General features: G+C 66.3%; 4 protein-coding genes across 9 annotated transcripts; 2 read left to right on the plus strand and 2 right to left on the minus strand.

Moving 5' to 3' along the window:
• The first annotated feature begins 164 nt into the window (after positions 1-164).
• Positions 165-6,675, plus strand: CAMK2B (calcium/calmodulin dependent protein kinase II beta). The gene is made up of 7 exons (XM_038160161.1): positions 165-311; positions 1,187-1,231; positions 1,450-1,498; positions 4,184-4,259; positions 4,388-4,482; positions 4,993-5,227; positions 5,294-6,675. The coding sequence occupies exons 1-6, from the start codon at positions 165-167 to the stop codon at positions 5,223-5,225; spliced, it is 645 nt and encodes a 214-aa protein (XP_038016089.1). The 3' UTR covers positions 5,226-5,227; positions 5,294-6,675.
• Positions 6,676-6,790: 115 nt separating this feature from the next.
• YKT6 (YKT6 v-SNARE homolog) lies at positions 6,791-12,738 on the minus strand. 4 transcript variants are annotated; one of them, XM_038160456.1, is made up of 8 exons: positions 12,640-12,738; positions 11,738-11,853; positions 10,159-10,241; positions 9,335-9,435; positions 8,489-8,593; positions 8,258-8,323; positions 7,783-7,884; positions 6,791-7,490 (listed from the first exon to the last, which is right to left on the minus strand). In XM_038160456.1, the coding sequence occupies exons 2-8, from the start codon at positions 11,839-11,841 to the stop codon at positions 7,455-7,457; spliced, it is 597 nt and encodes a 198-aa protein (XP_038016384.1). In that variant the 5' UTR covers positions 11,842-11,853; positions 12,640-12,738; the 3' UTR covers positions 6,791-7,454. The 4 variants fall into 4 exon arrangements, with proteins under 4 accessions (XP_038016384.1, XP_038016385.1, XP_038016386.1 ...); XM_038160457.1 differs by having other exon boundaries at positions 12,636-12,735; XM_038160458.1 differs by having other exon boundaries at positions 11,738-11,849; positions 12,640-12,673.
• A 1,372-nt stretch (positions 12,739-14,110) lies between these two features.
• Positions 14,111-19,622, plus strand: GCK (glucokinase). Of its 2 annotated transcripts, XM_038160394.1 has the most exons (10): positions 14,111-14,155; positions 16,068-16,230; positions 16,334-16,488; positions 16,702-16,821; positions 16,911-17,006; positions 17,311-17,410; positions 17,953-18,136; positions 18,342-18,497; positions 19,074-19,307; positions 19,389-19,622. In XM_038160394.1, exons 1-10 carry the CDS (start codon positions 14,111-14,113, stop codon positions 19,531-19,533), a joined length of 1,398 nt encoding a protein of 465 aa, XP_038016322.1. In that variant the 3' UTR covers positions 19,534-19,622. The 2 variants fall into 2 exon arrangements, with proteins under 2 accessions (XP_038016322.1, XP_038016323.1); XM_038160395.1 differs by lacking the exons at positions 14,111-14,155; positions 16,068-16,230; positions 16,334-16,488; ... (1 more) ...; positions 16,911-17,006; positions 17,311-17,410 and having other exon boundaries at positions 18,019-18,126; positions 19,389-19,620.
• Positions 19,623-21,030: 1,408 nt separating this feature from the next.
• Positions 21,031-22,980, minus strand: LOC119710889 (proactivator polypeptide-like 1). 2 transcript variants are annotated; one of them, XM_038160398.1, is made up of 5 exons: positions 22,848-22,980; positions 22,074-22,195; positions 21,851-21,997; positions 21,599-21,771; positions 21,031-21,131 (listed from the first exon to the last, which is right to left on the minus strand). In XM_038160398.1, the coding sequence occupies exons 1-4, from the start codon at positions 22,885-22,887 to the stop codon at positions 21,604-21,606; spliced, it is 477 nt and encodes a 158-aa protein (XP_038016326.1). In that variant the 5' UTR covers positions 22,888-22,980; the 3' UTR covers positions 21,031-21,131; positions 21,599-21,603. The 2 variants fall into 2 exon arrangements, with proteins under 2 accessions (XP_038016326.1, XP_038016324.1); XM_038160396.1 differs by having other exon boundaries at positions 22,074-22,198.
• Between the last annotated feature and the right edge of the window lie 83 nt (positions 22,981-23,063).

Here is a 23,063-nt window from a genome sequence, read left to right on the forward strand (position 1 = left end):
GGACAAGGTAGGTCCAGGACACGGACACAGAGATGTTCCTGCCATGGGGACAGCAAGGTGGGTGCAGGATGAGGGCGTGGGGATGTCCTGTGCCGTGGGGACAGCAAGGTGGGTGCAGGCCATGAGGATGGGAACAAGGTGGGTGCAGGGCACAGATGCCCCCAATGGGGACCAGCCAGAGGCAGGAGGAGCCTGGTGACACCGATGGACAGGTGGGTGAGGGGCTAGGGGTGGCGACGCCCTGCAATGCCAATGGCAAGGCAGGTGCAGGTCACAAGGATGGGGCTGCTGACTGTGACCTCGCAGGTGAGGTAAGTATAGGACCCAGACACGGGAGTGCCCAGCTGGCACAGTAAAGTAAAGGCATGGCTGTCTGGAGCAGCAGGTGCAGGATTTGGGGGTGCTGTGGCAATGCCGACAGCGAGGTAGGTGCAGGATGTGGGTGCAGGTGTGCCCGTTGTGACCTTTGTGGCACAGGGGGCGCAGCACAAGGGCAGGGGCGTGGTACCATGAGGACAGGACACGAGCAGGGTGATGCCCAGCTGGCACAGAGTGCTGTGCACTGGGGAAGATGTGCCTCGCTGGTCAGGGAGTGCAGGATATGGAGAAAGGGGTGCTCGCCCCACACGGTGAGGGTGGGATGGGCAGCAGGAAGCTGTGGATGGGGGTGCCCAGGATGTGGGCACTGAGATGCTCAGAATCCAGGGATGGTTGGGATGCAGGCAGTGGGATAGCTGGGATGCAGGCACAGCTGAGGGATGCGCAAGGATGGGGCAGTGCTGGGGATGCAGGCAGCAGGGTGGTTGGGATTCAGGCACAGGGATGCCCAGGATGCTCAGATGCATGGTGAGTGGAGCCCCCGGGCACGGGGATGCAGGAGAGGGGCACGGAGCTGCCCCCCAGCCCAGCCCAGCCCGTCCTTTTGGCCTCACTGCGTCTCTCCCCCGGCTCTGCCCACCTCTTTCCCCCCTTTCTTCCCCCTCCATGTCTGTGAATTAAACCATTTGGCTTTGCTGGACTAATGACTCTCTGCTTCTCTCCCCCCTCTCTATCCCCTTCCCAAATCCGGTCTGGGTCTCTCCTCGCCCCTGTCCACGTGCTGCTCAATCCGTCGTCCCCCCCTCGTTGTCCCCTCCGGGCTCTGGCTTCCCCCTCCCCGCCTCTGTCTCTCTCCCTTCTCCTGTAGGAGCCTCAAAGTACCGTAATCCATAACCCCGGGGACGGCGCCAAGGTACCGCGGCCCCGCTCTGCGCCCCCTCCTCCCCAGCAGCAGCCGTGGCGCGGGGGTGCCCGGGGCGCGGTGCCGGCGGGGTCCCCCCGCGCCGTCCAGCATCGTCGGGGTCCTGCCGAGCCCTGGCCGGGCTTGTCCCCCCTCCCCGTCCCCCCCCAGGGGCCGGGTCTGACCCCCCTGTTTGTGTCTCCCCCCCGCCGCCGCCGTCCCGCGAGCAGGAGTCCTCCGACAGCACCAACACCACCATCGAGGACGAGGACACCAAAGGTGACGGGCGTGGGGGCGGCCGGGGTGCACTGGGATGCACTGGGGTGCACCGGGGGGGAGCTGGGGTGCACCGGGGTGGTGCTAGGATGCACTGGGTTGCACTGGAATGGCGCTGGGATGCACTGGGAGGGTCTTGGAATGCACTGGGGCAGTGCTAGGATGGCGCCAGTATGCATTGGGGTGCACTGGAATGGTACTGGGGTGACCTGGGATGGCTGCAGGATGCACAAACGTGTGATGGACGGTTGTGGAATGCACTAGGGTGGCACTAGGATGCATCGGGATGCACTGGGAATGTGCGAGAATGCACCGGGGTGGAGCTGGGATCTGCTGGGATGACACTAAGATGCACTGGGTGCACGGGAATGGCACTGGGATGGCGCTGGCACAGCACCAGGGTGCATTTGGGTCACTGGAATGCACTGGAGCAGCACTGAAATCCACTGGGATGGAGCTGGGATGGCCCCAGGATGCGTTGGGGTGCACTGGAATGGCACTGGGATACCCTGGGATGCACTGGGATGGCGCTGGAATGCACTGGGATGGCACCAGGGTGCGTTGGGGGTGGCACGAGGATGCACTGGGAGCGTGCTGGATGGAATGCATTGGAATAGAGCTGGGATGCACTGGCACCAAGATGCCTTGGATTGCACTGGAATTGCACTGGGATGAACTGGGCTGGAACTGGCATGGCACCAAGATGCAGTTGGTGCACTGTGGTGTGCTGGGGCAGCACTGGAATGCACTGGATGGGATTTGGGATGGCAGCAGGATGCGTTGGGACGGCACTGGGACATTTCTGGGGTGCACTGGGAATGTTCAGACTCACTGGAATTGATCTGGGGTGTGCTGGGCTGACACCAGGGTTTGTTGAGACGGCACCAGGATGCACTGGGAGCATGCTGGGGTGCACTGGGAGGGTACTGGGAGGCGTTGGGGTGCGCTTGGATGGAAATGGAATAGACTGGGACGTACTGGAATGGCCCTGGAATGGCAGCTGGGGTTGGTTGGAAAGGCACTGGGATGGCATCAGGATGCACTGCCATGATACTGGGGCACGGGGGGATGGCACCAAGAGGTGCTCTGGGTAGAACTGGGCTGCACTGGGATGTGCTGGGATGCCCTGGAATAGCAGCGAGACGCAGAACGTTGGCACTGGGGGGTCACTGACACAAACTGGAGTGTGTGTTACACTCTGGAGTACACTGGGTCATACTGGGGTGGAAATGGGCGGTGTGGGAGTGCACAGAGGTGGCACTGGGGTGCACTAGGAGGGCATAGGAGGGGCATGGAGATGCACTGGGACGAACTGGGATGTAGTGGAGTGGCACTGAAGTGGTTGGAGCACTTTAGGGTGACAAAAGAATGGACTGAGGAGCACTGGGATGCAGTGGAATGGTACTAAGGTTAATTGGGAGTGACAGGGGGATGCACTGGATGGAACTGGGGGATACTGGGATGCACTGGGATGCAGTAGAATGGTACAAAGATTAATTGAGATGCACTGGATGGAACTGGGGGGTGCTGGGATGCACTGGAATGGTACTGGGATGCATTGGGAAGCAGTAGAATGGTACTGCAATGCACTGGAATGGTGCTGGGATGCACTGGGATACACTGGAATAACACTGGGACACAGAGATTGGCACAGAGATGCAGTGAGATGTTACTGGGATGCACCAGGGCAAGCTGGAGTATACTGGTATGCTCTGGGATAGCACTGGGAGATACTGGGGCAGAACTGGGCTGTGTTGGAATGCACTGAAGTGGCACTGGGATGCACTGGGATGCACTGGGATGGCAGCAGGACACAGTAGGTTGGCACTGGGTTGCATTGAAATGCAGCAGGATGGCTCTGGAGATGTACTGGTGTAAGCTGAGGTATGTTGGGATGCCCTGGAATGGTACTGGAACACTCTGGGATGTGACTGAGATGAGTGGAATGGAGCTGGGATGGCACCAGAGTGTACTGGGCTGTCACTGGAATGCAGTAGGATTGAACTGGGTGTATTGGAATGCACTGGGGTGCACTGGGAAGCAACAGGATGGCACTGGGATGCTCCAGAGGACACGAGCAGCTCTGGGATGCACTAGGATTGCACCAGGACGCACTTGCATGGAACTGGGAGGGTGCTGGGATGCACCGAAATGGCACTGAGACACAGTGGGATGCACTGGGGAGCACCAGGGTGGAGCTGGCTATTCTGGAATGGCAGTGGGATGTACTGGACTCGAAGGTGTGGTGCTGGGAGGCACTCAGAGCTACTGGGAGATGCTGAGCAGGCACTGGGATGGCACTGGGACATGCAGGGGTGGCCCTGGGCCAGCAATGAGACGTGCTGAGAGGATTATGCCCGTACTGCTGTGGCAGAGCTGTGGGGTCCTGGGAGCACAGTGGTCCCCATCTGTCCCCAAGGGGTGTCTGTCTGTCCCCACAATTCCTGTGTCTGTCCTCGAGGTCCCTGTCTCTGTCCCTGTGGTCTGTCTTGTCTGCCCTCATGGTCGGTCTGTCCCCGAGGTCCCTGTGTTTGTCCCCATGGTCCATCCCCATGGTCTGTCTGTCTGTCCCTAAGGTTTTTCTGCCCCCAAGGTCTGTCTGTCTATCCCTGTGTCTGTCCCATGTCCACCCCCCCCCCGGTGTCGCCGGGGGCTGGGGCGGTGGCGGTGACAGTGGCGTGCCCCCAGCCCGCAAGCAGGAGATCATCAAGATCACGGAGCAGCTCATCGAGGCCGTCAACAACGGCGACTTCGAGGCCTACGCGTGAGTGGGGCGGGGCAGGGCGGGGCAGGGCTGGGTGGGGCCTGGTGGGGCGGGGCCTGGTGGGGCGGGGCAGGGCGGGGCAGGGTGGGGCTAGGCGGGGCGGGGCCACTCTCACCTGCTGCCTGCAGGAAGATCTGCGACCCGGGGCTCACCTCCTTTGAGCCCGAGGCACTGGGCAACCTGGTGGAGGGGATGGACTTCCACCGCTTCTATTTCGAGAACTGTGAGTACCCGACTGCCCGTGCCACCCGCCCGTGCCACCCACCCGTGCCACCCGCCCATGCCACCTGCCCGTGCCACCTGCCCGCCTTGCCTTGCCTTTCCTGCCCAGCCTGATCCCTCCCGTCCCCCTGCCTGACTCCTTCACCGTCCCCTGTCTCTTGCCCGCTGCCCATCCTGCTCACCTCGCTTGCCTGTCCCCAGCCCTCCCCTGCTGGGCCATGCGTCCGCTTGGACTGTCCCCAGCCCTGCCCCTTCCCTGCCTGTTCTGTGCCCATTCTCTGCCCTTTCCTTGCCCCCAGCCCTGCGCCTTCCCCTGCCTGTTCCGTGCCCATTCTCTGCCCCTTTTTTGTCCCCTTCCCTGTCCCCATCCCTATATCCCCATCCCTGCCCATTCTCTGTCCCCTTTCCTGCCTATCCCTTGTTCCCATCCCTTGTCCCCTTCTCTGTCCCCATCCCTGCCCCTGCCCGTGCCCCTGCCCGTGCCCGCCGTGCTGACCGGGCCGCCCCGCAGTGCTCTCCAAGAACAACAAGCCGATCCACACGACCATCCTGAACCCGCACGTGCACGTCATCGGCGAGGACGCGGCCTGCATCGCCTACATCCGCCTGACGCAGTACATCGACGCGCAGGGCCGGCCGCGCACCAGCCAGTCCGAGGAGACGCGCGTGTGGCACCGCCGCGACGGCAAGTGGCAGAACGTGCACTTCCACGGCTCGGGGGCCCCCGTGGCCCCGCTGCAGTGACGGTGAGCCCGGGCCCGGCTCGGGGGGGACGGGCAGCCGCGGCCGTGGCTCACCCGCTGTCCCCGCAGAGCTGGCGCTGGCTGTCCTGGTTCCAGCCCGGTGGAGACGGCGATGGGAGCCGAGGCGGCAGCCGGAGCTGCGGCCCCCCCGAAGCACGCGTCCGCATGCCTGTCCCCCCTTCCCCGGCCCCCGCTCCCCCCCCTCCGGTGCCTGTGTTTGCAGAAAACTAAAAGACAAAAAAAAAAAAAAAAAAAAAAAGCCAAAATGATGAAGGCCACAAAAAAAAAAAAGGAAAAAAATAAAAAAAAAAGGGGGAAAACCCACCCCAAACCCCACCCACACCCCCAAACCCAACCCAGCCGCTCGGCCACAGGCGAGGGCGCTGGGGGGCTCAGCCCCCCACCTTGGCCCGTCTCTGCTGGGGGGGAAGGGGGGTCCCGGCCCCCCTCCCGGCTGTGCTCGTGGCGTGTTGCTGTCGCTGGTGGTGGATGTTGTTCTTTGGGCTCCGCTTTGCTCTGTCCTGCCCCAGCCCCTGTACATAGAGAGAGCTATTTATTTTTGAATTCCCACGGGGGTCCCCGGCAACGGGGGGCTGCCGGAGGGGAGTGAGGTGGGGGGGACACGCAGAGACTCTCCCCCTCCAGCCCAGCCCAGTGCCTGCCCTGGGAGCGCTGCCCGAGGCTGACCCTGGGCTCTGCTGCGCAGGGAACACTGCGGGGGCCTGGGGGGCTCCACCCCGGCACCCCCGTGTCCCGCCCTGCTGCCCCCGCCCCAGCACCCCCGGGCGGGTTTTGGCAGGGGGGCGGCGGGTGCAGCCGGGGGGCGCGGGTTCGGGGCGGGGGGCTCAGGACGATCCAGCCAGCACTGACGCAGCATCGAAAGCACTTTAGACTAAGAGAATGGGTCTCTTAGGGGGCACGGGCTGCTCCGCCGGGCACCCCCGGCACAGGGGCGCCGGCAGCACACCCTGCACCCCCTCCCACGGCCAGCGCCCGCGGGGACCCGGCCCCCGGGCCCCGGGGAGGCTCCACTCCACTCCCAGGCACTCCCCACCCTCCCCAGGGCACCCCCACCACGCTGAGGGCTGGTTTTGGCTGGGGGGGAGGGGGCGGGGCGGGCGGGGGATATTAATTATTTTTTAATTATTCTGATGATTTCTCTGCATGCCCTTTGCGCGGGAGCAACCCTCGGGCGCTAACGCTGTATGTTGAGGAGCTGAGCTGTTCCTGTCCCATGAATGCTGGTGGATCGTTGCCAAATTTTTCTCCTTCCTCCCCTTTTCTCTCATTCTTTTTCTGTCTCCCCCTCCCCAGCATATCCCCCCCCCATGCCCCTTCCCCAAAAAAAAAACCCTTTGTCTTTTCTTTCTGAGCCTTGTAAGTGTAAAAGATGACTCTGATTTCGTTTTTGTCTCGGGAAAACTGCAAATAAATTATGAGGAAAAACCAATGATCGTTGAAGTGAGAGGTGGGGAGGGCAGGCCGGGTGCACCCATCCCTGCTGGGGGGCCCAGGACGTGTCTGAAACCCCACCCCGGGACGCCGCAGAGAAGAACAGGCTGCAACTGCCAAAGACCACTTTATCCCCTGGCCCTGCAGGCACAGAAAGAACCCGAGGCACAGCCCAAGCCCGGCCTTTCCCTTCCCGACCAGGAGGAAGAGGAGGCAGCGAGGGCTGCCGGGCCCTGGCAGGGCATGAGCCCCCCACCCTGGCTGGTGGCAGCAGGGGAGGGCTCTGGGGTGCAGGGTAGGGTCTCCCCGCTGCCCCGGCACCAGGACGCCCCACGGGCGTGGGGAGCAGCTGCCCAGGCAGGCAGAGCACCCCCAGCCAGGGACCCTTCTCCCTTCCCCCCATCCCCCCCCAGCTCCCCCCAAGGACACCAGTACATAAAAGCTGCCCGGGATGGCGGCAGGGGCTGTGCCTGCCCCCTCAGCCCCCCGGCCAGAGTGGGGGGCTCCTCCAGGCTCCCCGGGCTGTGAAGGCAGGGCGGTGCGTGGCCAGCTGCCCCTGGTCCCAGCTGTCCCAGGACAGCGAGGCTGGGGGGTCTTCGCCGTGGACCACCCCCCGGTGCCGGCCCGGTGCCAGCCTCGGTGTCCCCTCAAGGTGGACAACAGTCACATCAGCGCGGGGGGTTGAGGACCCCCGGCCCAGCCCCAGGAGCAGCCCTGGGGGGGCTGTGGAGGGGGGTGCAGGGCTGGTGCTCCGGAGGCGGAGACCCCGGGCTCCCCGTCACATGATTGCACAGCAGGAATTCTGCTTTCGGGCCTGAGGAGAGAAGGAAAACCCTCTGTGAAGCTCCCCGGGGCTCTGGGGCTCCCAGGCCACCCACGCGGGGTCCCACAAGCCCCCCTCCTGCCCGAGTGGGACAGAGCACAAAGGCAGAGGCCCCGAGGCTCTCTCTTGTGGCCAGAGCTGGTGGCAAGAGCTGGGCTGGCAGGGAGCAGGACATCCCAGGAGGGGCTGGGGCTCCCTCCAGGCCCAGGGCTGATCCCTGCCCGGCCCCAGGGCTCACCCTCCCTCCCTCCCAGCTCCCCGGGGGGGTCACCCTCACACCCACCGTTTTGTAGAAGGCTTTGGACTGTGCCCCCAGCACCTCCGACTTGGAGACCAGGTCGTCCAGCTTCTCCCCACGCTCCAGCAGCGACTCCATGGTGTTGTGCTGCCAGGGAAACGCGTGCTGAGCCCCAGCACAGCCCCAGGGCAGCCTGCAGCACCAGGGGCAGCTGCCACCACCCCGAGCCCACCTTCCCCGAGCCCCCCCAGCTCTGCAGCCCCGGGGCAGATGGAACCTGGTGAGCAGCAGGGAGGAGATGGCATGTGGAGCAGGGCTCAGAGCCCTGGTGCTGGTGTCCTGCCAGCTGCGAGAAGCCCAAGGAGAAAAAAGGGGGGAAGGCAAAAAGGGGGAGAGAAAAGGCAGCTCCCATCCCAGGGAGGTCTCTGGGGAATGCTCTGGGGTGCCTCTACCCTGCCCCAAACGTGGCCCAGGCCCCCCTGGCTCGTGCAGGCACGGGCACCCAGCCCTGCAGCCTCACCAGGATGATTTTGGTCTCGTCCAGCTCCGCCTGCACTCGGGTCATGGGGTCAGCATCACGGGGGTTCTGGGGAGACAGCAGGGGGGTGCTGCTGGCACCACCACGGGGACGCTGGGGGTGCACGGGGTGCCAGCAGGCACCAGTGCTGCCCAGACACCTCCCCTGGCATTTCCAGGGCCGGGGGAGCAAGGGAACCCTCTGTCCTGTGCCCTGCAGGGGGGCTGTCTGTACCTGGTATTTGCTCAGGTATTCGTCCAAGGCAGAGTAGCTGATGGTGGCAGGTGACCCCGAGGGCCAGTCCATCCTGCTGACCTGCCTGGAGAACTCATCCAGCACCTGCCAGGTGAGGAAGCAGCAGTTAGGAGCCACACCTGTGGGGCCACAGTGGCTGGAAGGGTTTTGCTCATCAGAACAGGAGATCTGGAGATTTTTGGGAAGGATCTCACAGCTCACCCACAGCCCTGCCATGGCAGGGACACCTCCCACCACAGCAGGCTGCTCCAAGCCCTGCCCAAACTGGCCCTGAACACTCCCAGGGACGGGGCAGCCTCTTTGGGAAACCTGTGTTAGTGCCCACCGCCCTACAGGGAAGGGCTCCTCCCCAGTCTCCCCCCTGAGCCGGCCCCCTGGCAGTGGGAAGCCATTCCCCCTCGTCCCCAGTCCCTCTGCAGATCTCCTGGAGCCCCTTCAGGTACTGGAAGGGCTCTGGGGTCTCCCCGGAGCCTCCTCTTCTCCAGGCTGGACAAGCCAGGTCTCCCGGCTCGTCCCCCTGGCAGAGGCTGGAAAGTGGAGAAGGACCTGGAGGTGCTGGTGGCAGTGGCTGGGCACCAGCCCAGGTGAGCCCAGGTGGCCCCTGGCCTGCACCAGCCCCAGGGTGGCCACAGCTCCAGGGCAGCGAGCACCCTCTGTGCTGGCTCTGCCAAAGCCCCTCGAGTGCTGCGTCCAGCTCTGGCCCCTCACGGCAAGAAGGACACTGAGGGGCTGGGGAAGGGCTGGAGAGTGTCCAGAGCCAGGGACAGAGCTGGGGAGGGGGCTGGAGCTCGTGTGCCAGGGCAGGGGGGCTGGAGGAGCCCTCACCTTGTCCAGCAAGCTGAAACAAACCCGCTGGGGATACTCGGTGTCTGCAATCACCACGGCAGCCAGCCCGTCGCTGCGCACGTACACGTGGCACAGGTACTCTGCCAAGGAAGCTGCTGTCAGGGAGGCAGCAACGCCCCGAGCCCCCAGCACCCCCATCCTGCCCCCACAGCTTCCCCCAAACCCTGCAGGGCCTCAGCAGCACCTGCACTTTTCATTCTTCATTAGGAAAGCAGGAAGGGCTCAAAATTTGGGGCTCAGCCTCAAATTGTGCCGTGGCCAGGGCCCACGTGTGTCCCAGGGTGGACATCCCACGGTAGCCAGAGGTAAATAAAAACCACTGGGGGAAGAGCCCAGCCTGATTTTAATTAATTTTAACTAATGACAAGGCTGGGGTGTCATTAAAGGAGCTCCAGCAGCCAGTCCAGGCTGCCTCCCACATGTCCTGGGGCTTGGCAGGGATGTGGAGCAGGACAGGGAGGCTGGAATGAGGTCAGGACTCGGGATGGGGAGCCTGGGCTCGCAGGGCAAAGCTGGCACAGCCAAACTGCATGGGGTGCTCTGGGAAGCTGGGGGGGCTGCAAGCCAAGAGCTCCGGGGGTCCTGAGGGACCAGGGAGAGCACAGGCACTGTGGCAGGTCCCCGAGGAGCTCTGTGGGTCCCTGAGAACCCCTCCAGGTCCCCGAGAACCTCTGCAGGCCCTGCAGGACCCCTGCCAGGCTGTGCCAGGCTCACACCTGCCCCAGCAGCTCCCAGCAGCACTGCTGCCCCCCAGGCCCTGTTTTGGGGTGCCTTTTCCCGGGGGGGCCGGGGGAAGCTCTCACCTTGCTCCTTGACCGAGGCCCTGCTGCCCAGCGCCGAGCGCTCCGCGATCAGCTGGCTCGTGAAGGTCATGAACTCCTGCACGCTGCGGGGACACGGGGGCTGGGACACGCGGGGACAGGCTGGGGACACTGGGGACGGGCTGGGGACACGCTGGGACACCCAGGGGACACTGGGGACAGGCTGGGGATGGGCTGGGAACAGGCTGGGACACACTGGGGACAGGCTGGGACATGCTGGGGACAGGCTGGGACACGCTGGGGACACTGGGGATACACTGGGGACAGGCTGGGGACAGGCTGGGGACACTGAGCAAGGCTTGCCCCAGTTCAGGGAGCATCCCTGAGCCAGGCCTGCTCCAATTCTGGGAGCACCTCTGAGCCAGCTGTGTGCCCCAATTCGGGGACATTCCTGAGCCAGCTGCGTGCCAGGGTGCACCCCGAGGGCTGCCCTTCCCCTGGGATCTCCGGCTCTGTTCCCCAGGGCTCCGGAGGGCGCCGGGCACTCGGGGCCTCGCCCGCCTCCCTGAGGAGCCTGCCCAGCCCTGCGCTCCTGCCCAGCAGGTTCCACAGCCCTGCTCAGCCCAGCTGCAGCTCCCTGGAGCCCCAACGCCAGCCCGGCGCGCCTCAGACGCCACGGCGGGGCCGAGCACCAGCCCTGGGCAGCTGCGGGGCTGGCGGGCACAGACCCCCTCCCCAGAGCTCCCTGCTCTCCCCAGCACCCCGCGCTCCCCTCAGCCTGCTGCGGGGGAGCCCACGGGGATGTCTGGGGATCCAGGGAGGCAGAGCTGCAGCTGCAGCGTGCTTTGGGGCTGAGCTGGCACTGCTGCACGTCCCACTCACACTCCTGGCTGAGCCGGAGCTTTCCTACACAGCCGTGCCTCAGCCTTTGCCCTTCACCCCTGGAACTGCAGAACCCAGCGTGCCGGAGGCCCCACAGAGCCTTGGCATGGAGATTTGGGTCCCTGAGGAATTTCCCAACTGCTCTGCGTGCCCCACAGCATGTTCCTGCTTCATCCCACAGCTCCAGGGGGGTCTCAGGAGCTGCTGCAGCCCCTGGTCCCCCGTGGGAGCACCTGACACCCCGTGAGAGCCCCTGGTCCCCCTGTGGGAGCCCCTGACACCTCCGTGGGAGCCCCTGGTCCCCCGTGGGAGCCCCTGACACCCCCGTGGGAGCCCCTGGTCCCCCGTGCCCGCAGTGGCAGCCTGGGCTGGCAGCTGGGGCTCAGCCAGGTGAGCTGCAGCCCCCGGGATGACCTGAGCAGGGTTCCGTGGGCTGGGCAGAGCTGACCCCAGCCCCAATCCCATCACCAGGGCTGGCCGGGGCTCCAGGAGCTCCACCCGGCTGCTGATCCGTCACCCCAGGGCTGCAGCAGGTCCAGGGAGAGCTCCGGGGGCGTTTTCCTTTAGGAAAAGCCTCTCCCCGCTGCCACTGCAGCCCCAGTGGGGCAGAGAGCCCCCCAAGCTCCCCTGCCCTGCCCTGCCCCCAGCAGCCCCCCATCCCCCCAGTGGGGCAGAGCCCCCCAGAGCTCCCCTGCCCTGCCCGGCCCCCAGCAGCCCCCCGGGTGCAGCCCAGCCCCACCTGGACCTCTGGAAGAAGCTGAAGGAGGACACGTCGTAGGCAGCCTTGAGCAGGCGCGCTCGGGGCTCGCCCCTGTACAGCACGCTGAGGCTGTAGAGCCTCATGGCGGCGGCTGCCTGCGGACAGCGGGGCTCGGGCTGGGCTCGGGGGGACACGGCACCCCCAGAGCCCCCCGGAGCCCCCGCAGCCCCAGCCCAGCCCGGCAGAACCCAGCCAGGATAACCCAGCAGAACCCAGGATAAGCCAGCCCCAGCCCAGCCAAGCCCAGCCCAGTAAAACCCAGTATAACCCAGTAAAACCCATCCCCTTACAGCCCAGTAAAAGCCAGTATAGCCCAGCATCCAACCCAGTATAAACCAGTAAAACCCACCCCAGGATAACGCAGTATAACCCAGCATCCAGCCCAGTATAAACCAGTAAAACCCACCCCAGTACAGCCAGTAAGACCCAATGAAACCCCAGTATAGACCAGTATAACCCCCGTATAGCCCAGTATGACTATGTACAGTACAGCCCAGTACAGAGCACTATAGCCCAGCAAAACCCCAGTCCAGCCCAGTGAACCCCCCCCCAGTCCAGCCCAGCCCCTCTACCCAGCGTAACGCGGCCACTCCCCAGTGCAACCCGGCCCTCGGCGCCCAGCTGGCCCCGGTTCCCCCGTTCCCCCCGGTTCCCCCCGGTTGGCCCCGTTTCCCCCGGTTCCCCCGGTTCCCCCCGTTCCCCCCGGTTCCCCCGGTTCCACCCGGTTCCCCCCGGTTCCCCCCGTTCCCCCCGTTCCCCCCGGTTCCCCCGGTTCCCCCTGGTTTCCCCGGTTCCCCCCGTTCCCCCCGGTTCCCCCGGTTCCCCCGTTCCCCCCGGTTCCCCCCGGTTCCCCCGGTTCCCCGGTTCCCCCCGGTACCGACGCGGCGCTGGCGGCTGGCGATGGGCGCGACCCGGAAGTGGAACACGGCGGCCGGAAGTGCCGGCGCTGCCACGGGACGCCTCCGCCCCGCGCACGCGCCAGGCCCGCTCCGCCCCCTCAGCGTCCTGACCAATCAGCGCCGCGCTGGGGCGGCGCTCGCTCCCCGGGAAGGACAGCAGGGGGCGCTGTGCCGGGGGGCCGCGGGGGCGGGGCCTGTTCGGCTCCGGGGGCGGGGTCTCTCAGTGGGGCGGGGTCTCTGTGGGGCGGGGTCTCTCTGTGGGGCGGGGTCTCTCTGTGGGGCGGGGTCTCTGTGGGGCGGGGTCTCTCTGTGGGGCGGGGGTCCCGTCTGTGGGGCCGTGCCCCCTGTGTGGGGCGGGGTCCCGTCTGTGGGGCCGTGCCCCCTGTGTGGGGCCGTGGCCCCGCGCTGTGCTGACTCTCTCTGCGAGGGGGAGCAGCTCCCCCGGGTGCTGGGGGTCCCTTCCGTGGGGCGGTTCTGCCCTGGGCTGGGGACCCCTCCATGGTGGGGGGCTGGGGCTGAGCCCCCCGAGGGTGTCGGACCCCTCGGAGGTGCGGGGAGCCCTCGCGGCTGGTGACACAGGGCAGGGCCGCCCTGTGACCCCAGGAGGGACAGTGAGGGGCTGCGGGGGGACCCTGCATCCCCCCGGCCCTGCCCTGCCGCCATAACCCTGTGCCCCCCGAGCCCCCGGGGCTGTCACCCCGCCACCGTGCGGGCGCCCCGGGCTGTCCGAGGCGATGCTGCCCGGAGCAGCCCCGGGCGCTTTCGAGGTGCCCCCATCACCGGGGGTGCCCCTCACCGCAGCGGAGCGCACCGGGAGCGCGGCTGCGGGGTGCCCCGGCACCGTCCCCGGTCCCCATGCCCGCCGGGGCTGCCCCGCTGCCGGGGCTCGCCCCCCGCCGTGCCCCGGTCTCCATGGGAGCGCCGGTTGCCAAGCCGGCCGCTGGAGTGCTTGCCACCGCCACCGAGCCGTCGGCATGGCAACGGGGACACGGGGGACCCGGGGCGGGGTGCCGGCGGGGAGGGTCCCGGCCGAGCCCGGCCAGCGCACCAGGGGTCCCCAGGGCTGCCGGAGCCCCCCGCGCTGGGCTGGGACCCCCGAGCGGCCCGGCTTTACCGAGAGCGTGAGCGCAGCCCCGCCGCAGCCGAGGATGCGGGGCCACGGGGCCGAGCCCGCCGGGACCCCGGGCCCCGCCGCCCGCCCCTCCGCCTGAGCCCGGGACCGCCTGGCTGAGGCCGCCCGGGGCCGGCGGGAGCGGGAAGGCAGCGAAAGTGGAGCATCCGCGAGTGCGGCGGGGGACGGAGCGAGGGGCGAGGCGCGGAGCAGCGCGGAGCCCGCCGGACGCGCCCCAGCCCCGGGCAGCGGCCGAGCCCGCGCCGGGCACCACGGTGGGCACGCTGCGGCCGGGGCGGGCACGGCTCGGCCGGCAGCCCACCCCGCCCCGCCGCCGCCCCCATGCTGGATCACCGAGGCAGGATGGAGAGCAGCAGGAAGGAGAAGGTGAGACTGCTGCTGGGGGGCCGGGGGGTCGCAGGGTGGGGGGACAGTGCGGATCTTCACCGGGGTCCCGCCTTCCCGGGGGCTCCCAGCAGCTCCCGAGGCTCCAGCCCGAGGGTGGATGGTGGGGAGCACGGCAGGGGCAGCCCTGGGGGTGCCCATCCCTGAGGTCACCCCCGGCGCCGCACGGGGGGCTCCTGATGGAGCTGGGAGCATTTGGGGGACGTTCTGCTCACTCCCACCCTCCCGGCATTGCCCCGGGTGTCTCGCAGCCGCCCAGGGTGACATGGGGCCTGTCACCTCCTGCAGCTGGCTGCCATCGTTGTCACCGAGGCACCCAGCAGGGTGGCACAGGGCTCACCCCGGCCAAGAGCCAGCTCTTGGTGGGAAGCATCCTCTCCCAGATGGATGGAGCTCAGGGGGGCACGGGGGAACAGTGGAGACATCCCCTGCTGCCAGCTGGGACACCCAGGGGACACCCAGGGGACTCGTCACATGCTGGACCAGCAGAGATGGGTGTCCCTGGCCCCTGCCGCCAAGGGCTCCCGGCTCCATCCCGTTGGTGGGGCACTGGAGCACACCATTTCCATGGGAAGCTGGAAACGCCAGGGGGGAAGACCCAGACCCTGCCAGGGAAGGGCCAGACCCACGGTGTGCAAGGCGAGGGGAGAGAGGGGACAGGGGGTGCTGAGGTGGGAAAAACACTGAGAAGTAAAACTGGGGCTGCCGGGTGCCAGCCTTGGGCCGGGGACCCTGCGGCCTGGCAGACCCGGGTTCCCACGACAAGGGGTGCCACGGGGTGGACTGGCGCTGAACACCTGCAGCCAGCAGCCCGGAGGCATGATCAGATCCAGCTCCATGCTCTCCTGGCAGGATTTCCAATGGTTCTGGCCAAACTCCCTCAGGATCAGGGCAAACCCCAGCGCAGTGCTGCCCTGGGCGCCCAGCCCCGTGTTGGGGGGCCCCGAGCTGCAGCCACGGGGGGCTGGGGGATGTGCCAGGACGAAGGGCAGCTGCACTGAGCCACGGCAAGGGCTGCCCCCAGAGCTGGGGCGCTCCAAACCACACCCCACACGCTCTCCTGAGCCCCCTGCCCCAAAACCTGTCGGGAAACAGCAGCAGCCTCGAGGCAAACATCTGCGTGCCAGGAAGAGCCGGTGCCTAATGAGCCCTAAGGCTGCAGCTGGCCGGGGAGCGCCGGAGCTCCATCTGACAGCGGGCACCTGGCCCCAGCCCTGCGCCTAATGGAGGCTGCGCCGAGCCCGGGGTTGCTACGGAAAGGATAAACACGGATCCTGCTCGCCAGGTGCTGCCCTGGAGGGGGCCCTGCGGCTCTCCCTGGCAGCGAGACAAGGCAGCAATCCCCGAGAGCATTCCTGCCCTCTGCCCCATATCAGCCCCACTTTTGGAGGGCGGAACACGGTACCCAGGGTTCCCAGTGGGGTGCAGGGAGAGGGATGCTCCCAGGGGAGCAAGGAGGACGCACCAGCAGCTTCATCATTAAAGGATCCCATGTCCTTGGTGGCGTGGCCAGAAGCAGTCCTTTCTGTTTGGGATGACTCTGGGATTCAGCAGGATGGGAGGCCCCAGGTCACTGCTGGCATGGTGACTCTGCACAAGCTCCCCAGCCATTCAGCAGGGTGGCAGGGATGGCAGGAGCCCCGTGCCAGGTCCCCAGGGGCACCAGAGTGACCGTGGCGAGCTGCAGGCAGCACCAGGAGGGGCTGTGTGCCTCGTGACAGTCCCCTGGATCCCCTGCTCAGCGGGAGGAGGATGGCAGAGCCACAGGATAAGTCATTTCAGGGTGGCCGTGTGAAGACAGGGCTGGGGGAAGGGAAGCGTGGAGTTTCCTGAGATTCCTGCAGTTCAGGCCCCTTAAACCCCTGGCCCCTGGCTGCGGCTGTGCTGCGCACAGGTGGAGCAGATCCTGTCGGAGTTCCGTCTGAAGGAGGAGGACCTGAAGAAGGTGATGTACCGCATGCAGAAGGAGATGGACCGAGGGCTCAAGCTGGAGACACATGAGGAAGCCTCTGTCAAGATGCTGCCCACCTACGTGCGCTCCACCCCCGAGGGCTCGGGTACGGTGCCTCTCGGCCCCCTCGCGTGTCCCCTGCCAGCTCCTCTGGAAGGCTGAGCCCACCAAGAGCCCACCACCTTCTCCCCCTCTCCCTGGCTTTGCAGAGGTGGGAGATTTCCTGTCGCTGGACCTGGGCGGCACCAACTTCCGCGTGATGCTGGTGAAGGTGGGCGAGGGGGAGGAGGGCCAGTGGAAGGTGAAGACGAAGCACCAGATGTATTCCATCCCGGAGGATGCCATGACTGGCACGGCTGAGATGGTCAGTGGAGCACACGGGGCGTCCCATCCCGCCCCAGGCCCTTTCTCTGTGTGTGTTTCAGAGGGAACACCTGAGGGGACAGGGGACACCCCCATCCAGCAGCAGCTGGGGGTGGCCAGGCCTGGGGAACCCGTGGTGGGGGACAGCGTCCGTCCAAGGGCAGCAGGAGGGTGGGGACATCCCTTGGGAAAGGCTGGGCCTCCTGTCTTCCAGCTCTTTGACTACATCTCCGAGTGCATCTCTGATTTCCTGGACAAGCACCAGATGAAGCACAAAAAGCTGCCCCTGGGCTTCACCTTCTCCTTCCCTGTGCGGCACGAGGACATCGACAAGGTGAGGGGGTGTCCGGGCAGCACCGGGGCTGAGGGGTCCCCGAGCCTCACCTACGCCCACAGCCCCATTTCGGTCTCACCCCATTGCAGGGCATCCTCCTGAACTGGACCAAGGGCTTCAAAGCCTCCGGCGCGGAGGGGAACAACGTGGTGGGGCTGCTGAGGGATGCCATCAAACGGCGAGGGGTGAGAGGATCCCACTGTGCTGGTACCGCACAGCTGTCCCTGCCGGGGGCTCCTGCAGCCTGGCTCTGCCCGCCACAGGGCCCCTGCAGCCCGGTGACCCCAGGAAGGGAGCACTGGAGCAAAGCTGTCCGCGCCATGGGGCTGCTGGAGCCAAGCGTGTCTCTGGGCAGGGCTGTTCCCTGTGTGTGCACACACGTGTGCACGGCACGCGCCCAGCTCCCCACCCCGGGGACCGTCCACCCCAAACCTGCCTGTTGTGGGACAGCCTGGCCCCCCAGGAGCCCACAGTGGTCCCTGTCCCCAGGACTTTGAGATGGACGTGGTGGCGATGGTGAACGACACGGTGGCCACGATGATCTCCTGCTACTACGAAGATCACCGGTGCGAGGTTGGGATGATTGTGGGTAAGATGCCCCTTCTGCAGGGCCACGTGGCTGGGCACAGGGCACTGTCCGTGGGCCATTCCTTTTGGGGAACACACCAGCCACAGCGGGTGGCAGTGGCACGCTGCTGCGGTGCCCGGTGGCTGGGACACCCGGTGGCATTGCCTGGCCCCAGCATGGTCGTTGGGGCACTTCGGGAGTAGGAAGGAGGTGGTCATCATAACAGGGCTGGTCCCCCAGGGGCTGCCGGTGGCTCTGCCCTGCGTTAGTCCCCACCACCCTCACAGGGAAGGATTCTTTCCCAGTATCCAATCTAAATCTCCCCTTTTTTAGTGTAAAACCTTTTCCCCATGTGCTGGAGCCGCTCCTGAAGCAGTGGCGTGCCACGGTGCCCGTCACCAGGCTGAGGAACGTCCTCCAGGCTCCATATGGGTCCCAACCCCTGCAGTCCTTCCCCACTGCTGCACAGCTCTGTCCTGGTTTTATCCCAGCGGGGTGGGAGGGCTGTGCTGGGGGGTGTCAGCGCTGCCCCCCTGCCCAGACCCATCCCCAGTTGCTGGCAGGGACGGGCTGTAACGCCTGCTACATGGAGGAGATGCACAACGTGGAGCTGGTGGAGGGCGACGAGGGGCGGATGTGCGTGAACACGGAGTGGGGGGCCTTTGGAGCCTCCGGGGAGCTGGACGAGTTCCTCCTGGAGTACGACCGCGTGGTGGACGAGACCTCACTTAACCCCGGTCAGCAACTGTAAGGAATAGGAGAGATCCAGTTCCCCTGGGCGTCCCTCCCGTCCCCGCGCCGCGCTCACCCCAGCGCGGGCCAGCTCCGCCTGGGCCATGCCACGCATGGGAGCACATCCAGCAGGCAGGGGGGAGGGAAGAGGGGGTGCTGCGGGATGTGACCCCTCAAATCCCGGCTCTGATGCCGCCCCCTGGCCTGTGCCCCCCCGCAGGTACGAGAAGATCATCGGGGGGAAGTACATGGGGGAGATCGTGCGGCTGGTGCTGCTGAAGCTGGTGGACGAGAACCTGCTCTTCAATGGGGAGGCCTCTGAGAAGCTCAAGACTCGCGGGACCTTTGAGACCCGCTTCATGTCCCAGATTGAGAGGTACGAGGCTGGGGAGTGGCACCCCCAAGCTGCTGCCAGGCTGCATGGCTCTGGGAGGTCTGTGAGTCTGTGCTCTCACTGCACTGGGCTGTCCCACGAGGATCCCCCTGTTCCATCACCCCACACCGCTCTGCTTTGACTGCCTCGTTTTGGGGTCCTTGATGCTGTTACCCCACACCAGCCTAATCTGACTGTCCCTCTTGCAGTCCCTGTGTTCTGCCACCCAAACCACAGTGTCCCCTGTCATGGGCCCATCATGATCCCACCATTCCTTACCTGCCTGCTCTGTCCCATGTTGGGGTCCCTATCACACCACTTTAGGGGGCCCATTTCCAGGTCCCTCTGTCCCATCACCCCACAGCAGCCCTCTACAGCAGCCCCATTTGGGGTCCCCCATCCCATCACCCCACAGCACGCCGCTCTGACTGACCCAGCTGGGGCTCCCCATCCTGTGACCCCACGCCACTGTCCCGCCGAGGATCCCCCATCCCTCGCTCCCCCGTCCCTCTCCAGCTGCCTCACCGGGCTCCCCACCCCTCAGCCTCGGCTGACGCCCCTTTTCTCCCCGTACCTCAGCGATTCCGACGACCGCAAGCAGATCTACAACATCCTGTCGGCCTTCGAGCTGCTGCCGTCGCGGACGGACTGCGAGATCGTGCGCCGCGTGTGCGAGAGCGTGTCCACGCGCGCGGCCCAGATGTGCTCGGCCGGGCTGGCCGGCGTCATCAACCGCATGCGCGAGAGCCGCAGCCAGGACACGCTCAAGATCACCGTGGGCGTCGACGGCTCTGTCTACAAGCTCCATCCCAGGTGGGCATCCCCAGACCCCACCCCGTCCCCTCGCCCCCCAAGCCTCGACCCCGTCTGAGAGCCCGCGTTCCCCCTCCCCAGCTTCAAGGACCACTTCCACGCCACGGTGCGGCAGCTGACGCCCGGCTGCGACATCACCTTCATCCAGTCCGAGGAAGGCAGCGGGCGCGGGGCCGCCCTCATCTCGGCCGTGGCCTGCAAGATGGCCTGCATGATGGGGCAGTGAGCTGGACTCGGGGGACGGCGGGGCCGGCGCGCCTCTCGGAGCGGACACGGACGCGGCTGCGGCCCCCCAATAAACGGGGTGTGTGTGGACTTCTCTGGGGCTGCTTGGGCCGGTGCTGCTCTCTCGAGAGACCCCCACGGGGCTGCCCCACACGTACGGGGCGGCCAAGGGGCTCCCGGTGCCCTCACCTCCCTCCCCATGCTCACACAGCTGCAGCGCTCCCCAGCCCAGGAAGCTGGGAGAAAGCCCCCCCGGGGGGTGGCCTGGAGATAAGGGGCTCTTTGGGGGTACTTTGGGGGGGATGTCGGGGTGGAGGAGCTCCCCACCAGTGACCCTGGGGTGCAGAGGCTGACCGGGGTGCACCAGAAACGGGCCAGGTGGAGCGGGGCATACTGGGGGTCCCCTCCAGCCATGTTCCCTGGAAGGGCTGGGGCACCCCAGAGGCTCTGGAGCAGAACACTGGGACCCCTCTGGGGCTCGGGGGCACCCCAGGGTGTGCAGGTTCCTGTAAGCCGCTGGCAGTACAGAGCACGCTGTGGTTCTCTGAAGGCTCTGGAAGCAGCCCAGGGTTCTGGGCCACTCTGAGGGTCTGCAGCACCCCAGGCTGGAGGGGTCCTCCTGGGACACCACAGGCTGGCGGGATCCCTTTGGGGGTCTGGGGTTACGTCTGTGATATCTGGGGCCACTGCAGGGGTCGGGGGACACCCGGGATCTAGGAACACCTCAGGGTGCTGGGGCCACTCTTGGGCATCCAGGGCCACCAGGGGGGACAGATCACCACAGGGTGTGGGGCTGGGACCACCGAGGGACCTTGGTGTCCTCACAAAGTGCAGGGTCACCCCACGGCTGCGGGTGCACGTGGCGGGGCTGGGGACAGGGGGGCATCTGTGTCACCCCCAGGGACAAAGCCACCCAGCAGGGCTGCTCCTGAAGGCCTCAGGGGCGGCACTGGGATCCCCAGAGCTCCCATACAGGTGGCACGGGGATCCCAGGGATCCTCTGCTCTGCCCTCAGCCTGCAGGATTCCCTGCGTTCTGATTGGTTCACACCAGAAAGATCCTGCAGTCTGATTGGTGGCAGCCCTCAGCGCCCTGCAGTCTCTGTGTTCTGATTGGCTGGGAGCAAGCAGAGGGGATCCCCTGCACTCCAATTGGCTGGAATTAAAGGACAAGGAAGGGGTGCGGGATTCCCTGTGCTCTGATTGGCTGGGACTGCAGCAGGGCCGGCCTGCGCTCGCTGGGACAGCAAGGACGATCCCTGGCAGCCGGTGACAAGCGGGTGACAAGTGACAGGGCAGGGACAGATGCACAGGGAGGCGACAGCGACAGCCAGCACCACCCCGTGTGTGAAGGGAAGCCACACAGGAAACATCCCCACCCCGCCTTCGGTGTCACCTTGGCCCTGCTGGGGGCAGGCCGGGGCCAGGCTGTGCCCTGCCAGTGCCTGGCGCCATCACCCTTGTCACCGTGTCCCCCGGGGGCAGACAAACAGGACCCGTGGAGCCAGAGGAGAGCGTTTATTGTGGGGAGGGGGATGGCTGGGCTGTGGGGGCATCGGGGCTGGAGGGGTCTCGGGTTTGGGGGCACTCGGGGCTGTGCCTGTGGAGAAAGGAAAGAGCAGGGGGGTCAGGGGCCAGAGGAAGCAGCTTCCCCAGCCCTTGCCCTGCTCCTCAACGCACCGTGGGGTGACCTGGCTCACCCCACCCTACAGAGTGCAGCAGGGAGGGTTCAGAAACCCCAAGCACGCTCCCACCCCTCCGTCAGGTGTGGGGTGCAAAGGGTGGGATGCAGAGGGGGAATATGGGATCAGGATGTGGGGTGCAGGATGCAGGGATCAGGATCAGGATGTGGGGTGCAGGAGCAGGATGTGGGGTCCAGGATGCAGGGTGCAGAATCAGGATGTGGGGTGCAGGATCAGGATGTGGGGTCCAGGATGCAGGGTTCAGGATGCAGGATGGGGATGTGGGGTGCAGGACACAGGGCAGGGGACATGGGGAATGGCATGCAGGATGCGAGGTGCAGGATCAGCCCATGGGACGCAGGATCAGGATCAGGAGGGCACTGACCGTGCTCAGGACTTGCAGATGCCCACGGCAGTGCAGATGTCCCGGGGCGTGTCCCCGTTCTGCAGCCCCTCGGTGATCTGTGCCCGGTACTTGTTCACCAGCCGCCGGCACAGCTTGCCCACGAGCCGGCCCAGCACGCGGCAGCCCTTCTCCAGCGCTGCTGTCACCGCCGACTGCCAAAGCCACCACAGCTTAGGGGGCCGCAGGGAGAGGCCCCCCGGCCCGGCCCCCCGGCCCCTCATCACCCCTCACCTCATCAGGGTTGTCACCTGCCAGCGCCTGTATCTTCTTCAGGGCCTTGGTGCACAGGCTGCACTTAATCCCCCTGCGCTGGGCCACGTCCTCCCCGTCCACCACGCCGTCCCCTCCAGCCACGATGTCCCCGTCAGCCACATTCCCCTGTGGGGACACAAAGACCCTCAGGGCTGCCTGGAGCCCCGGGTGCCCTGGCAGTGCTCGGGGCTGGGGTGCTCACCAGGGCCAGGCTGTGCTGGAGGCGCTGGCACTGCTGCTCCCAGCCACAGCGCGCGGCCGTGGCCGTGTCCCAGCACCAGGTGCTGGGGTCACCCTGGCAGGGCGGGGGGGCCGTGGCCTGTGCTGCTGCAAGGGGACAGGGTGTGAGCGTGGCTGCAGGCTGGGTGCCACCACCGAGGTGCCCAGACCCTTAGAGCACCAGCCCCAGGTCCTCAGCCCCATCCCCACCGCCCCTCCTGCCTGTACTCACATCCTTCTGTTCCCACCCTTCCCAGCTCCCCATGTCCCCAAATGTCCCCAGGTGCCAGTCCCAACACTGGCACCATGCCCATCATCCCCGGCTCCTCAGGCAGACCCCATCCCTGCCACCCACCCCCAGCTGCTTGTTCCCATCAGAGCCCACCACCCCTCCTGCATGTCCTCTTGTCCTCCTTCCCACACCCCTGAGTGCCTGTCCCCCACCCAGAGCCCAGCCCCATCACACCCAGACCCCATCCCCATCACACCCAGAGCCCAGCCCCATCACACCCAGCTCCCCTCAGAGTCCCCAGCCCCATCACACCCAGACCCCATCCCCATCACACCCAGACCCCATCCCCATCACACCCAGCTCCCCTCACAGCCCCCAGCCCCATCACACCCAGACCCCATCCCCATCACACCCAGCTCCCCTCAGAGTCCCCAGCCCCGAGCTCAGTCGCTGCCATGCCCATCGTCCCCGCGTGTCCCGTGCCCCGCTCTCGGGGCGCCTGTCCCCCCAGGAGGGTCCCGTTACCTCCCAGCAGCAGCGGCAGCAGCAGGAAGGAGGCAGCCATGCTGAGCGGGTGGCAGCAGCTCGCTGGCCCTGGGTGACAGCCTGCACCCCGACACCTTTTATAGCGGGGCTGCGGGGGGGGGACACAAACCCCAAAACCCCAAAAGCCGGTGAAACCCAGCACGGCTCTGCCCAGGGCCCTTCCTGCCTCACAGCTCCTCCCCCGGGAAGGGGTGT

The sequence above is a fragment of the Motacilla alba genome, chromosome 22 (genome assembly GCF_015832195.1).
Source record: "Motacilla alba alba isolate MOTALB_02 chromosome 22, Motacilla_alba_V1.0_pri, whole genome shotgun sequence".
Classification (NCBI taxonomy): Eukaryota; Metazoa; Chordata; class Aves; order Passeriformes; family Motacillidae; genus Motacilla; species Motacilla alba.

What these genes read in the sequence shown, in the direction of transcription:
- GCK (XM_038160394.1), top strand. Translation starts at nt 14,111, where the DNA reads ATGCTGGATCACCGAGGCAGGATGGAGAGCAGCAGGAAGGAGAAG. An exon ending in TGACTGGCACGGCTGAGATG is followed by an intron (nt 16,489 to 16,701) that starts GTCAGTGGAGCA and finishes CCTGTCTTCCAG; the next exon opens with CTCTTTGACTACATCTCCGA. An exon ending in CTTAACCCCGGTCAGCAACT is followed by an intron (nt 18,137 to 18,341) that starts GTAAGGAATAGG and finishes GCCCCCCCGCAG; the next exon opens with GTACGAGAAGATCATCGGGG.
- CAMK2B (XM_038160161.1), top strand. Translation starts at nt 165, where the DNA reads ATGGGGACCAGCCAGAGGCAGGAGGAGCCTGGTGACACCGATGGACAG. An exon ending in ACCCCGGGGACGGCGCCAAG is followed by an intron (nt 1,232 to 1,449) that starts GTACCGCGGCCC and finishes TCCCGCGAGCAG; the next exon opens with GAGTCCTCCGACAGCACCAA. An exon ending in CGAGGACGAGGACACCAAAG is followed by an intron (nt 1,499 to 4,183) that starts GTGACGGGCGTG and finishes GCGTGCCCCCAG; the next exon opens with CCCGCAAGCAGGAGATCATC.
- YKT6 (XM_038160456.1), bottom strand. Translation starts at nt 11,841, where the DNA reads ATGAGGCTCTACAGCCTCAGCGTGCTGTACAGGGGCGAGCCCCGAGCG. An exon ending in GTTTCAGCTTGCTGGACAAG is followed by an intron (nt 8,594 to 9,334) that starts GTGAGGGCTCCT and finishes CTCACCTGGCAG; the next exon opens with GTGCTGGATGAGTTCTCCAG. An exon ending in AATACCTGAGCAAATACCAG is followed by an intron (nt 8,324 to 8,488) that starts GTACAGACAGCC and finishes CTGTCTCCCCAG; the next exon opens with AACCCCCGTGATGCTGACCC.
- LOC119710889 (XM_038160396.1), bottom strand. Translation starts at nt 22,887, where the DNA reads ATGGCTGCCTCCTTCCTGCTGCTGCCGCTGCTGCTGGGAG. An exon ending in TCCAGCACAGCCTGGCCCTG is followed by an intron (nt 21,998 to 22,073) that starts GTGAGCACCCCA and finishes GTGTCCCCACAG; the next exon opens with GGGAATGTGGCTGACGGGGA. An exon ending in CAGGTGACAACCCTGATGAG is followed by an intron (nt 21,772 to 21,850) that starts GTGAGGGGTGAT and finishes TGGCTTTGGCAG; the next exon opens with TCGGCGGTGACAGCAGCGCT.